General features: G+C 37.0%; 1 protein-coding gene across 1 annotated transcript in view; it reads left to right on the forward strand.

The window, feature by feature from the left end:
* The window catches only part of LOC144442171 (von Willebrand factor A domain-containing protein 8-like), a 234,867-nt gene that overhangs the window by 176,317 nt on the left and 45,259 nt on the right, over positions 1-13,291 (forward strand). Inside the window, exons 34-40 of the mRNA XM_078131440.1 lie at positions 25-128; positions 1,734-1,996; positions 2,713-2,860; positions 3,038-3,149; positions 4,164-4,256; positions 5,023-5,130; positions 5,421-5,566. Coding sequence (XP_077987566.1) covers positions 25-128; positions 1,734-1,996; positions 2,713-2,860; positions 3,038-3,149; positions 4,164-4,256; positions 5,023-5,130; positions 5,421-5,566 — 974 coding nt within the window. The remainder of the gene's footprint in view (positions 1-24; positions 129-1,733; positions 1,997-2,712; positions 2,861-3,037; positions 3,150-4,163; positions 4,257-5,022; positions 5,131-5,420; positions 5,567-13,291) is intronic.

Here is a 13,291-nt window from a genome sequence, read left to right on the forward strand (position 1 = left end):
AGGTGTGTTTGATTCCAAGAACAGCCCATGGTACAAACCCAGCCAGTGCTCAGATGTGTGGTATGCAGATTCATCCTGTTGATTCTGATAAGAACGGTAATATTAGCATGTCACATGTCAACAAACTGGTAAGTACTGTAACCTTGCTAAACTCACCATGGTAACCTTGCTAAACTCACCATGGTAGTAATAAAACTACAATGACTGACATAACTTACCATAACTAATATTAATAATAAAACTACTAAATTGGAACTTTTTCCCCATGAGGAACATGATATCAATAATTTGTCAAATAATTTGGTTTAAATACATACTGACTAATCAGATTCCTGATTCAGTATATTCCAGTCAGATAACAGGAGTCAATAAGTTGGTGTATTACACACCAGTTAGCCTATCAGATCTCTGAGTCATTGTATCCAGTCAGATAACAGGAGTCAATAAGTTGGTTCATTGCATACCTGTTAGCCAATCAGATTCCTTATTCCATGTATTCCAGTTAGATAACACTGGTCAATAATTTGATTTATGACATACTTGGTAGCCAATCAGATTCCTGATTCAGTGTGTTCCAGTCAGATAACAGGAGTCAATAATTTGGTTCATTGCATACCTGTTAGCCAATCAGATTCCTTATTCCATGTATTCCAGTCAGATACCAGAAGTCAATAATTTGATTTATGACATGCTTGTTAGTCAATCAGATTTGCAATTCAGTGTATTCCAGTCAGATAACGGGAGTCAATAATTTGGTTTATTGCATACCTGTTAGCCAATCAGATTCCTTATTCCATGTATTCCAGTCAGATACCAGAAGTCAATAATTTGATTTATGACATGCTTGTTAGTCAATCAGATTTGCAATTCAGTGTATTCCAGTCAGATAACGGGAGTCAATAATTTGGTTTATTGCATACCTGTTAGCCAGTCAGATTCCTTATTCCATGTATTCCAGTCAGATACCAGAGGTCAATAATTTGATTTATGACATGCTTGTTAGCCAATGAGATTTCCAATTCAGTGTATTCCAGTCAGATAACAGGAGTCAATAATTTGGTTCATTGCATACCTGTTAGCCAATCAGATTCCTTATTCCATGTATTCCAGTCAGATACCAGAGGTCAATAATTTGATTTATGACATGCTTGTTAGCCAATGAGATTTCCAATTCAGTGTATTCCAGTCAGATAACAGGAGTCAATAATTTGGTTTATTGCATACCTGTTAGCCAGTCAGATTCCTTATTCCATGTATTCCAGTCAGATACCAGAGGTCAATAATTTGATTTATGACATGCTTGTTAGCCAATGAGATTTCCAATTCAGTGTATTCCAGTCAGATAACGGGAGTCAATAATTTGGTTTATTGCATACCTGTTAGCCAATCAGATTCCTTATTCCATGTATTCCAGTCAGATACCAGAGGTCAATAATTTGATTTATGACATGCTTGTTAGCCAATGAGATTTCCAATTCAGTGTATTCCAGTCAGATAACAGGAGTCAATAATTTGGTTCATTGCATACTTGTTAGCCAATCACATTCCTTATTCCATGTATACCAGTCAGATACCACAAGTCAATAATTTGATTTATGACATGCTTGTTAGCCAATGAGATTTCCAATTCAGTGTATTCCAGTCAGATAACAGGAGTCAATAATTTGGTTTATTACATACCTGTTAGCCAATCAGATTCCTAACTCGTCATTATTATCTTTATGCAATTGCAGGTTGAGAAGCACAGAGACAATCTAGCAGCTATCATGTTAACCTATCCATCAACCAGTGGTGTATTTGAAGAAGATGTAAGAGAACTGTGTGAAATGATTCATGATGCTGGTGGTCAGGTCTACCTTGATGGTGCTAATATGAATGCACAGGTTGGACTGTGTCGTCCTGGTGACTATGGTTCCGATGTCTCTCATCTTAATTTACATAAAACGTTCTGTATTCCCCATGGTGGTGGAGGACCAGGAATGGGACCCATTGGAGTGTAAGTCACATAGCGACTAATTTTGTGTCTGATTGTCCTTACCATACTGTATCGGTATTGTTTAATTTTTATAGAATCTGTGAAGCCATTCTGGGTGTTGGTAGTAGAGAACATATCAAGCTCAAAATATTGCAAAAATAAAGTCTTTCTCTGAGTATCTGAAAGTTATCCATAAATTCAATACTGACTGATTATTTCACTATGCAACAGTAGGGTATACTGCCCATTTGATACACTTCTAAAATAGAGGATAATATGGGAATTATGAGTGACCTAAGGGGGCCTTGTCACAAACCATAACATCACAAGTATTTCTGGCTGAATGAAAGAAACTTATAGGGGAATAATATTGCTATAGCTCCTCAAGCAATATTTATGAAACCTCGGGTGGGTGGGGGGGGGGGTGTTGTTATGCCGATTTTGAATGTTTCAACTCATATTTTGAGAACAACAGAAACAATGACGTGGATGTATGTAGTCATGACGTAGAATGACCGGGGTATAAATTACCATCTTTTATGTTCAACTTGGTGTGCGCATTGTATAGTAGTACAATTCAATTACATTGTGTATTTGTATACTCGTTACTTGATAGATTTAATACACTTGTAAACTAGATGATAATGTAACCAGGGAAGGTATATACAGTTATGTATGTTTTAATACCTGTTACTTGATACACGTAATAGATGTCTTTATTATCTGTTTGATTATAGGAAGAAACACCTCACCCCTTTCTTGCCAACACATCCTATCGTGGCACCTAAGGGTACAGCAGGACCAGACGCATCACCATTTGGTGTTGTCAGTGCTGCACCTTGGGGATCTAGTGCAATTCTTCCAATCTCATGGGGTTATATCAAGGTATGTGTGCTATAGAATTCTCACATCAGAGTGCATCTACAGCACGCCATTAATAATATACTTTAAAAAAAATTACTTGAAAAACCGTGAAATATTTGTCATGTGATTATGACTGAATGCTTTCAAAAGTCTTACTTTTACTTAATAAAGAACTTTTGAATCATTGATTTGTTGTAGATGATGGGGGCTGAAGGACTAAAACAAGCATCACAGGTAGCCATCTTAAATGCTAACTATATGAGTGCAAGGCTAGAAGGTTATTACAAGACACTGTTCAGGGGCAAACATGGTTAGTTTTCATTTTGTATTCTGTGTGTGTGTGTGTGTGTGTGTGTGTGTGTGTGTGTGTGTGTGTGTGTGTGTGTGTGTGTGTATATGTGTGTGTTTGTGTGTGTGTGTGTATGTATGTATGTATGTATGTATGTATGTATGTATGCTATGTATGGTATGTATGTATGTATGTATGTATGTATGTATGTATGTATGTATGTATGTATGTATGTATGTATGTATGTATGTATGTTTTAGTGTATGTATGTATGTATGTATGTATGTATGTATGTATGTATGTATGTATGTATGTATGTTTTAGTGTATGTATGTATGTATGTATGTATGTATGTATGTATGTATGTATGTATGTATGTATGTATGTATGTATGTATGTATGTATGTATGTATGTATGTATGTATGTATGTATGTATGTATGTATGTATGTATGTATGTATGTATGTATGTATGTATGTATGTATGTATGTATGTATGTATGTATGTATGTATGTATGTATGTATGTATGTATGTATGTATGTATGTATGTATGTATGTATGTATGTATGTATGTATGTATGTATGTATGTATGTATGTATGTATGTATGTATGTATGTATGTATGTATGTATGTATGTATTCATGTGTGATAGACTGCTCATAATGAGGCCAAGAATGGTTAGATATAGATGTCAATCTATATACAATGTAATATATGTGTGTGCGTACATATGTCTGTACACGTGCATGTGTGATGTGTGGTTATACTGCTCAGAATAGGGCAAGCATTGTTATTTGTCATCTGCGTCATTGATTCCATGGTGCTTGAAATATGGATCAAAATATCATTTCTTTTTCCTGTTTGAAATCTTCCTTGCACATATGTATTTATTATCCCGATATTTGTCTTTACACAGCCCATTCAGTTGGAATACCAACAGACAGCATGATTGTTTTATGTTCCTTGTGTTTTCCTTGGATGAACAAAGAAAATTATGGGGAAATATTACATTGTTTGTTCTTTGACTTTGCAGGTTTCTGTGCTCATGAGTACATCCTTGATCTAAGAGAATTTAAGAAACATGGTGTTGAAGTCATGGATATTGCTAAGAGGTTGCAGGATTTTGGTAAACAAACCATTTTTTTTTTTACCATCAATTTGAAATTAAGCCATTGCTAGTATGTATACCTCAAAAATCAATATTGTAATAAATCTCTTGGTTCATATAGTGTCAAGCTATATTACAACACTGGTAATCCAGCCTTCGGTGTACTAAGATAGCTTCAAGCTAAATCTATTGTTCTTTAATGTGGTTGTGTGATTCTCATCACCCTGTGATCAAAATAGTGTAAACATTGGAAGTGCTAAAACAGTGCACTGCAACTTCATAGAACTCTGTGTCAATAAAACTGTGCGAATACCTCCCTATTGAGACTACTGTATATTTAAACCATCATCCATTTAATTGCTTATCACTGTTGTATTAACAACATGTTGCAACAATTTTGTTTTAGTTTGTGTCTATCTTAATAGTAAACCGAAGGCTCAATTACCAGAGTAACATCTAAAGACAGTTTCTGTTAATGACACCCTTCTTTATGTTCAGCCACATGCTCAAACCAAGTTAACTATGAACAGGTTATAAATATGTTGAATGTAAAGAGATTAAAATCATCTTATTCTTGGCAAATTTACCCAAATCTGAAACTCAATAATTGTACGTATTATAGGCATCTCCGCTGTCTATATAGAGTAGTGGGTTCTATCCTATAATTTCACCTAATAATTAGGATTCTCCCAAGATCATGTCTTGCACCTTCCCATATGCATATGTTGTGTGTCGTGACATTTAGATATCAAACTTTAATTCTCTATGTTCTTCCTGACGTCAGGTTTCCATGCTCCAACCACATCCTGGCCTGTTATTGGTACATTGATGGTGGAACCAACTGAGAGTGAAGACAAAGCCGAATTGGACAGATATTGTGATGCACTTATACGTAAGTAACAGACTTAACTATTGGCTGAATCTGTCAGATACTGTGATGAACTTATATATATATGTAACAAATTTTACTATTGGCTGTATCTGACATTGTGTACTGCATTTATACAAAAAGTTTAACAACCTTTACTATTGGCTGAATATCATCTGACAGACACTGTAAGTAACAGAATCAACTATTGGCTGAATCTGACATATAGTGATGAATTCACCGGTATATGTAAGTATAAACAGACATTACTATTGGCTTAGGTTAATCTGACAGATGGTGTTGTTGTCTTGCAGAGATTAGACATGAAATTAACGACATAGCCGAAGGACGTATTGATGTCAAACACAGCCCTATCAAGCATGCACCACATACCATGCAGGTTGTAACATCATCAGAATGGGACAGACCATACAGCAGAGAACAAGCTGCATTCCCATTGGTAAGTGAAGTTATGACACTGGTAATCAAGCTTCAGTTTACTAAGATAGACACAAACTAAAACTATTGTTCTTCAATGTGGTAGATTACACACATGTTGGTGATTATAGACATAAACTAAAATTAATGTTGCATGTTTATTACACCAGTGAATTATAGTGGGGGCCATGCTTGTCTAGATATACTGTAAACGCACTAATTAAGGGCGGGTATTTAATTTAGCGGATTACGCGGACAAGAAGAAGTCGCGAAATTAAACCCCCGTTAAAAATAAAACCTAGACGTCAGAACATCCGGTCACATTGCATCACCTCTACACTCATCCCATCCACACGTAGTACACACATGCAAACGGGAAAATATACGCAACGAACACAATCAACTCAGTGGACATGACGAGTTTATCTTTGCACTGTACAACGTTTTAATCAACCATCAATAAAAAAAAACTACATTTCTTTCAGGAAAATAATCTCAATTCTTGTTAAATCAAATCAAATCTCGCCAAAACGCCACGGGAATAAATTCAAAAACAAAGTGTAGAGTTCATCAAAAGTTACATGGTAAATAAAACAACGTACTGCACTACTGATAACGTTCTGTGTGAGTTTATTATCAAATACTAGTAACAGCCAGCTTACGTGAAACAGGACAGTATACCGGCCTCCCTAAATCCACTACACAATTTGTCATTATGACGAGACAGTTCTTGAACTGCTGACACTAACCACTTCGCATGGATTGGCTTCAGGTACGAGAGTTTCATATCAAAAGTTGGGTCGCCACTTTCCTCTGTCAAAGACGCGCACACTTTGTCGGCATACCACTTCTGAAACTCGCTCTTCAGTAGGTCCTTGAACACTTTGTTTACTGACAAATCTAGAGGCTGGAGTCTATCTGTACATGATGCAGGAACAAAAACGGGAGAAATGTTCAGATCGCGAAGTTTCTGAAGCAATGAGTCCGTACGATGAGCTTTGTATACGTCGAATATTGCCACTGCTTGTTGATCGGCGGGAAGCTCGAGGCTTGCTCGTGTCTCTTCTACGTAGGGGGCGATGACCTTTTCAACGTACCGTAGCATTGATGCTTCCGTTGACCAATGACTCTCGGTGTGGTGGATGTCCCAACTAGCGGGAAATGTGTATGACGGGTGACAACGATCTGTTTTGCCTTGATAAAGCAGTTGTGGTGGAAGGAAGTGGCCATCGGATGAACATGCGAAGACAGCGGTGATCTGGCGTTTGTCATCAAGACCCGAGATCGGAACTTGATGTGACCCCTCTAACTCCATCGTCCATTCACCAGCAGGAATTATGGAAACGCCCGTTTGATCCCAGTTGACGACGAGGGGTGGTGGAATGTTGTATTCTGTAACTGCCGTCTCAATTCTCGTAAGAAATCCTGCTTTGAGTTCATCGAAGTCATCGCCAACGATTTTCTTACATGCTTTGGTGCCTTTACGTTTGACGTACCCCATACGACGTAGCAACGATCGCGCCCACTCTGTATTCAGCGTGATATGACCACCAAATTCAGACAGCAGACTTCGGTTTTCACTGAGAATCAGGCCTTTAGCAATACCAAGGACAATCGATGTGTTGACTACACCACCCTTTAGACGTAGTTGCTTGATGTAGGACTGCACTTTAGAATCGAGTTCTCTACCAAGTAAAAGAGGGCGGCCACGGGTGGTTGGAGTGGTGTTTTCAGTGTTATTGACGATGTTTTTTGTGTACCATTTCTTCATTCCACGGATCGTACTTTCATTGATAGGTTTTTCGAGTTGCTTGTTGAAATGTCGTACTGCATTAGCGTTACCATTTAGGATAGCGTATCTGGCAATTTTCGTTTTATGTTCATCATCGTAGTGTTGGTAGGTACCACGCTTTCGTTTTCTAGTTGTAGCAGTCACTTCGTCGTTGATGATAACCATCGCCTCTGGGGAAATGCCACAGCTATCTACGTCATCTTGGTTGTTTGGATCAGGCTGAAACGGTTCTGATGGCGGCTGATAACTTTTCTGTACGAAGTAACGTCTGATACCGAAGGAAGACATGCTTACACTTCACTAGTAATCAGGAGTAATGATAGAAATGACTAAAACACAGACTGTATTTATAGAAGAATATCTTTTAATGTTCCGGCTGTGAAATAGGTATTCCTTTTCGGCATCATGTCGGTTTATGTTTGTTTACAGAAAAATATTCTTTCAACATGCGGCTGTGAAAACATTTAATTGTTACAAGGTAACACTCTCATACATACAATAATGATCAGTTACAGAGGTGTTAACGCAGTTTTTATTCAAAGGTGATCGCGGCGTGTCACACACAGCATACAACAATGAGCTTTACAATTCATACTCTTTGTACTCTCTTTTGAGAATCCGCCTATTTAAATCCCGCCTATTGTTTCAAGAGAGTGAAACCGCGAAAAAAAATACGCGCCCTAATAAGTGCGTTTACAGTATAAATGAATAGGACTCCCTAACTATAAATGAATACAGCCACCCTAACTATAAATGAATACAGCCACCCTAACTATAAATGAATACAGCCACTCTAACTAAGAATGAATACAGCCACCCTAACTATAAATGAATACAGCCACCCTAACTATAAATGAATACAGCCACCCTAACTATAAATGAATACAGCCACCCTAACTATAAATGAATACAGCCACCCTAACTATAAATGAATACAGCCACCCTAACTATAAATGAATACAGCCACCCTAACTATAAATGAATACAGCCACCCTAACTATAAATGAATACAGCCACCCTAACTATAAATGAATACAACCACCCTAACTATAAATGAATACAGCCACCCTAACTATAAATGAATACAGCCACCCTAACTATAAATGAATACAGCCACCCTAACTATAAATGAATACAGCCACCCTAACTATAAATGAATACAGCCACCCTAACTATGAATGAATACAGCCACCCTAACTATAAATGAATACAGCCACCCTAACTATAAATGAATACAGCCACCCTAACTATAAATGAATACAGCCACCCTAACTAAGAATGAATACAGCCACCCTAACTAAGAATGAATACAGCCACCCTAACTATGAATGAATACAGCCACTCTAACTAAGAATGAATACAGCCACTCTAACTATGAATGAATACAGCCACCCTAACTAAGAATGAATACAGCCACTCTAACTATAAATGAATACAGCCACCCTAACTAAGAATGAATACAGCCACTCTAACTAAGAATGAATACAGCCACCCTAACTATAAATGAATACAGCCACCCTAACTAAGAATGAATACAGCCACTCTAACTATGAATGAATACAGCCACTCTAACTATGAATGAATACAGCCACCCTAACTATAAATGAATACAGCCACCCTAACTAAGAATGAATACAGCCACCCTAACTATAAATGAATACAGCCACCCTAACTAAGAATGAATACAGCCACCCTAACTATAAATGAATACAGCCACCCTAACTAAGAATGAATACAGCCACCCTAACTAAGAATGAATACAGCCACCCTAACTATGAATGAATACAGCCACTCTAACTATAAATGAATACAGCCACCCTAACTAAGAATGAATACAGCCACCCTAACTAAGAATGAATACAGCCACCCTAACTAAGAATGAATACAGCCACTCTAACTAAGAATGAATACAGCCACCCTAACTAAGAATGAATACAGCCACTCTAACTATAAATGAATACAGCCACCCTAACTATAAATGAATACAGCCACCCTAACTAAGAATGAATACAGCCACTCTAACTATGAATGAATACAGCCACTCTAACTATAAATGAATACAGCCACCCTAACTATAAATGAATACAGCCACCCTAACTAAGAATGAATACAGCCACTCTAACTAAGAATGAATACAGCCACCCTAACTATAAATGAATACAGCCACCCTAACTAAGAATGAATACAGCCACTCTAACTATGAATGAATACAGCCACTCTAACTATGAATGAATACAGCCACCCTAACTATAAATGAATACAGCCACCCTAACTAAGAATGAATACAGCCACCCTAACTATAAATGAATACAGCCACCCTAACTAAGAATGAATACAGCCACCCTAACTATAAATGAATACAGCCACTCTAACTAAGAATGAATACAGCCACCCTAACTAAGAATGAATACAGCCACCCTAACTATAAATGAATACAGCCACCCTAACTAAGAATGAATACAGCCACCCTAACTATAAATGAATACAGCCACCCTAACTATAAATGAATACAGCCACTCTAACTAAGAATGAATACAGCCACCCTAACTATAAATGAATACAGCCACCCTAACTATAAATGAATACAGCCACCCTAACTAAGAATGAATACAGCCACCCTAACTATAAATGAATACAGCCACTCTAACTATAAATGAATACAGCCACCCTAACTAAGAATGAATACAGCCACCCTAACTAAGAATGAATACAGCCACTCTAACTATGAAATAATAGGACTCCCTAACTATAAGAATGAATACAGCCACCCTAACTAAGAATGAATACAGCCACCCTAACTATAAATGAATACAGCCACCCTAACTAAGAATGAATACAGCCACCCTAACTATAAATGAATACAGCCACTCTAACTATAAATGAATACAGCCACCCTAACTAAGAATGAATACAGCCACCCTAACTAAGAATGAATACAGCCACTCTAACTATGAATGAATACAGCCACTCTAACTATAAATGAATACAGCCACTCTAACTATAAATGAATACAGCCACCCTAACTATAAATGAATACAGCCACCCTAACTATAAATGAATACAGCCACCCTAACTATAAATGAATACAGCCACCCTAACTATAAATGAATACAGCCACCCTAACTAAGAATGAATACAGCCACCCTAACTATAAATGAATACAGCCACTCTAACTAAGAATGAATACAGCCACTCTAACTATAAATGAATACAGCCACCCTAACTATAAATGAATACAGCCACTCTAACTATGAATGAATACAGCCACTCTAACTATAAATGAATACAGCCACCCTAACTATAAATGAATACAGCCACCCTAACTATAAATGAATACAGCCACCCTAACTAAGAATGAATACAGCCACATTAACTAAGAATGAATACAGCCACCCTAACTAAGAATGAATACAGCCACTCTAACTATAAATGAATACAGCCACCCTAACTATAAATGAATACAGCCACCCTAACTATGAATGAATACAGCCACCCTAACTATAAATGAATACAGCCACTCTAACTATAAATGAATACAGCCACCCTAACTATAAATGAATACAGCCACCCTAACTATAAATGAATACAGCCACCCTAACTATAAATGAATACAGCCACTCTAACTATAAATGAATACAGCCACTCTAACTAAGAATGAATACAGCCACCCTAACTAAGAATGAATACAGCCACTCTAACTATAAATGAATACAGCCACTCTAACTAAGAATGAATACAGCCACCCTAACTAAGAATGAATACAGCCACTCTAACTATAAATGAATACAGCCACTCTAACTAAGAATGAATACAGCCACTCTAACTAAGAATGAATACAGCCACTCTAACTATAAATGAATACAGCCACCCTAACTAAGAATGAATACAGCCACCCTAACTAAGAATGAATACAGCCACTCTAACTAAGAATGAATACAGCCACTCTAACTAAGAATGAATACAGCCACTCTAACTATGAATGAATACAGCCACCCTAACTATAAATGAATACAGCCACCCTAACTATAAATGAATACAGCCACCCTAACTATAAATGAATACAGCCACCCTAACTATAAATGAATACAGCCACCCTAACTATAAATGAATACAGCCACCCTAACTATAAATGAATACAGCCACCCTAACTATAAATGAATACAGCCACCCTAACTATAAATGAATACAGCCACCCTAACTATAAATGAATACAGCCACCCTAACTATAAATGAATACAGCCACCCTAACTAAGAATGAATACAGCCACCCTAACTATAAATGAATACAGCCACCCTAACTAAGAATGAATACAGCCACCCTAACTAAGAATGAATACAGCCACCCTAACTATGAATGAATACAGCCACTCTAACTAAGAATGAATACAGCCACCCTAACTATAAATGAATACAGCCACCCTAACTATAAATGAATACAGCCACCCTAACTAAGAATGAATACAGCCACCCTAACTATAAATGAATACAGCCACTCTAACTATAAATGAATACAGCCACCCTAACTAAGAATGAATACAGCCACCCTAACTAAGAATGAATACAGCCACTCTAACTATGAAATAATAGGACTCCCTAACTATAAGAATGAATACAGCCACCCTAACTAAGAATGAATACAGCCACCCTAACTATAAATGAATACAGCCACCCTAACTAAGAATGAATACAGCCACCCTAACTATAAATGAATACAGCCACTCTAACTATAAATGAATACAGCCACCCTAACTAAGAATGAATACAGCCACCCTAACTAAGAATGAATACAGCCACTCTAACTATGAATGAATACAGCCACTCTAACTATAAATGAATACAGCCACTCTAACTATAAATGAATACAGCCACCCTAACTATAAATGAATACAGCCACCCTAACTATAAATGAATACAGCCACCCTAACTATAAATGAATACAGCCACCCTAACTATAAATGAATACAGCCACCCTAACTAAGAATGAATACAGCCACCCTAACTATAAATGAATACAGCCACTCTAACTAAGAATGAATACAGCCACTCTAACTATAAATGAATACAGCCACCCTAACTATAAATGAATACAGCCACTCTAACTATGAATGAATACAGCCACTCTAACTATAAATGAATACAGCCACCCTAACTATAAATGAATACAGCCACCCTAACTATAAATGAATACAGCCACCCTAACTAAGAATGAATACAGCCACCCTAACTAAGAATGAATACAGCCACTCTAACTATAAATGAATACAGCCACTCTAACTATAAATGAATACAGCCACCCTAACTATGAATGAATACAGCCACCCTAACTATAAATGAATACAGCCACTCTAACTATAAATGAATACAGCCACTCTAACTATAAATGAATACAGCCACCCTAACTATAAATGAATACAGCCACCCTAACTATAAATGAATACAGCCACTCTAACTATAAATGAATACAGCCACTCTAACTAAGAATGAATACAGCCACCCTAACTAAGAATGAATACAGCCACTCTAACTATAAATGAATACAGCCACTCTAACTAAGAATGAATACAGCCACCCTAACTAAGAATGAATACAGCCACTCTAACTATAAATGAATACAGCCACTCTAACTAAGAATGAATACAGCCACTCTAACTAAGAATGAATACAGCCACTCTAACTATAAATGAATACAGCCACCCTAACTAAGAATGAATACAGCCACCCTAACTAAGAATGAATACAGCCACTCTAACTAAGAATGAATACAGCCACTCTAACTAAGAATGAATACAGCCACTCTAACTATGAATGAATACAGCCACCCTAACTATAAATGAATACAGCCACCCTAACTATAAATGAATACAGCCACCCTAACTATAAATGAATACAGCCACCCTAACTATAAATGAATACAGCCACCCTAACTATAAATGAATACAGCCACCCTAACTATGA

This window comes from Glandiceps talaboti, chromosome 11, assembly GCF_964340395.1.
Source record: "Glandiceps talaboti chromosome 11, keGlaTala1.1, whole genome shotgun sequence".
Taxonomy (NCBI): Eukaryota; Metazoa; Hemichordata; class Enteropneusta; family Spengelidae; genus Glandiceps; species Glandiceps talaboti.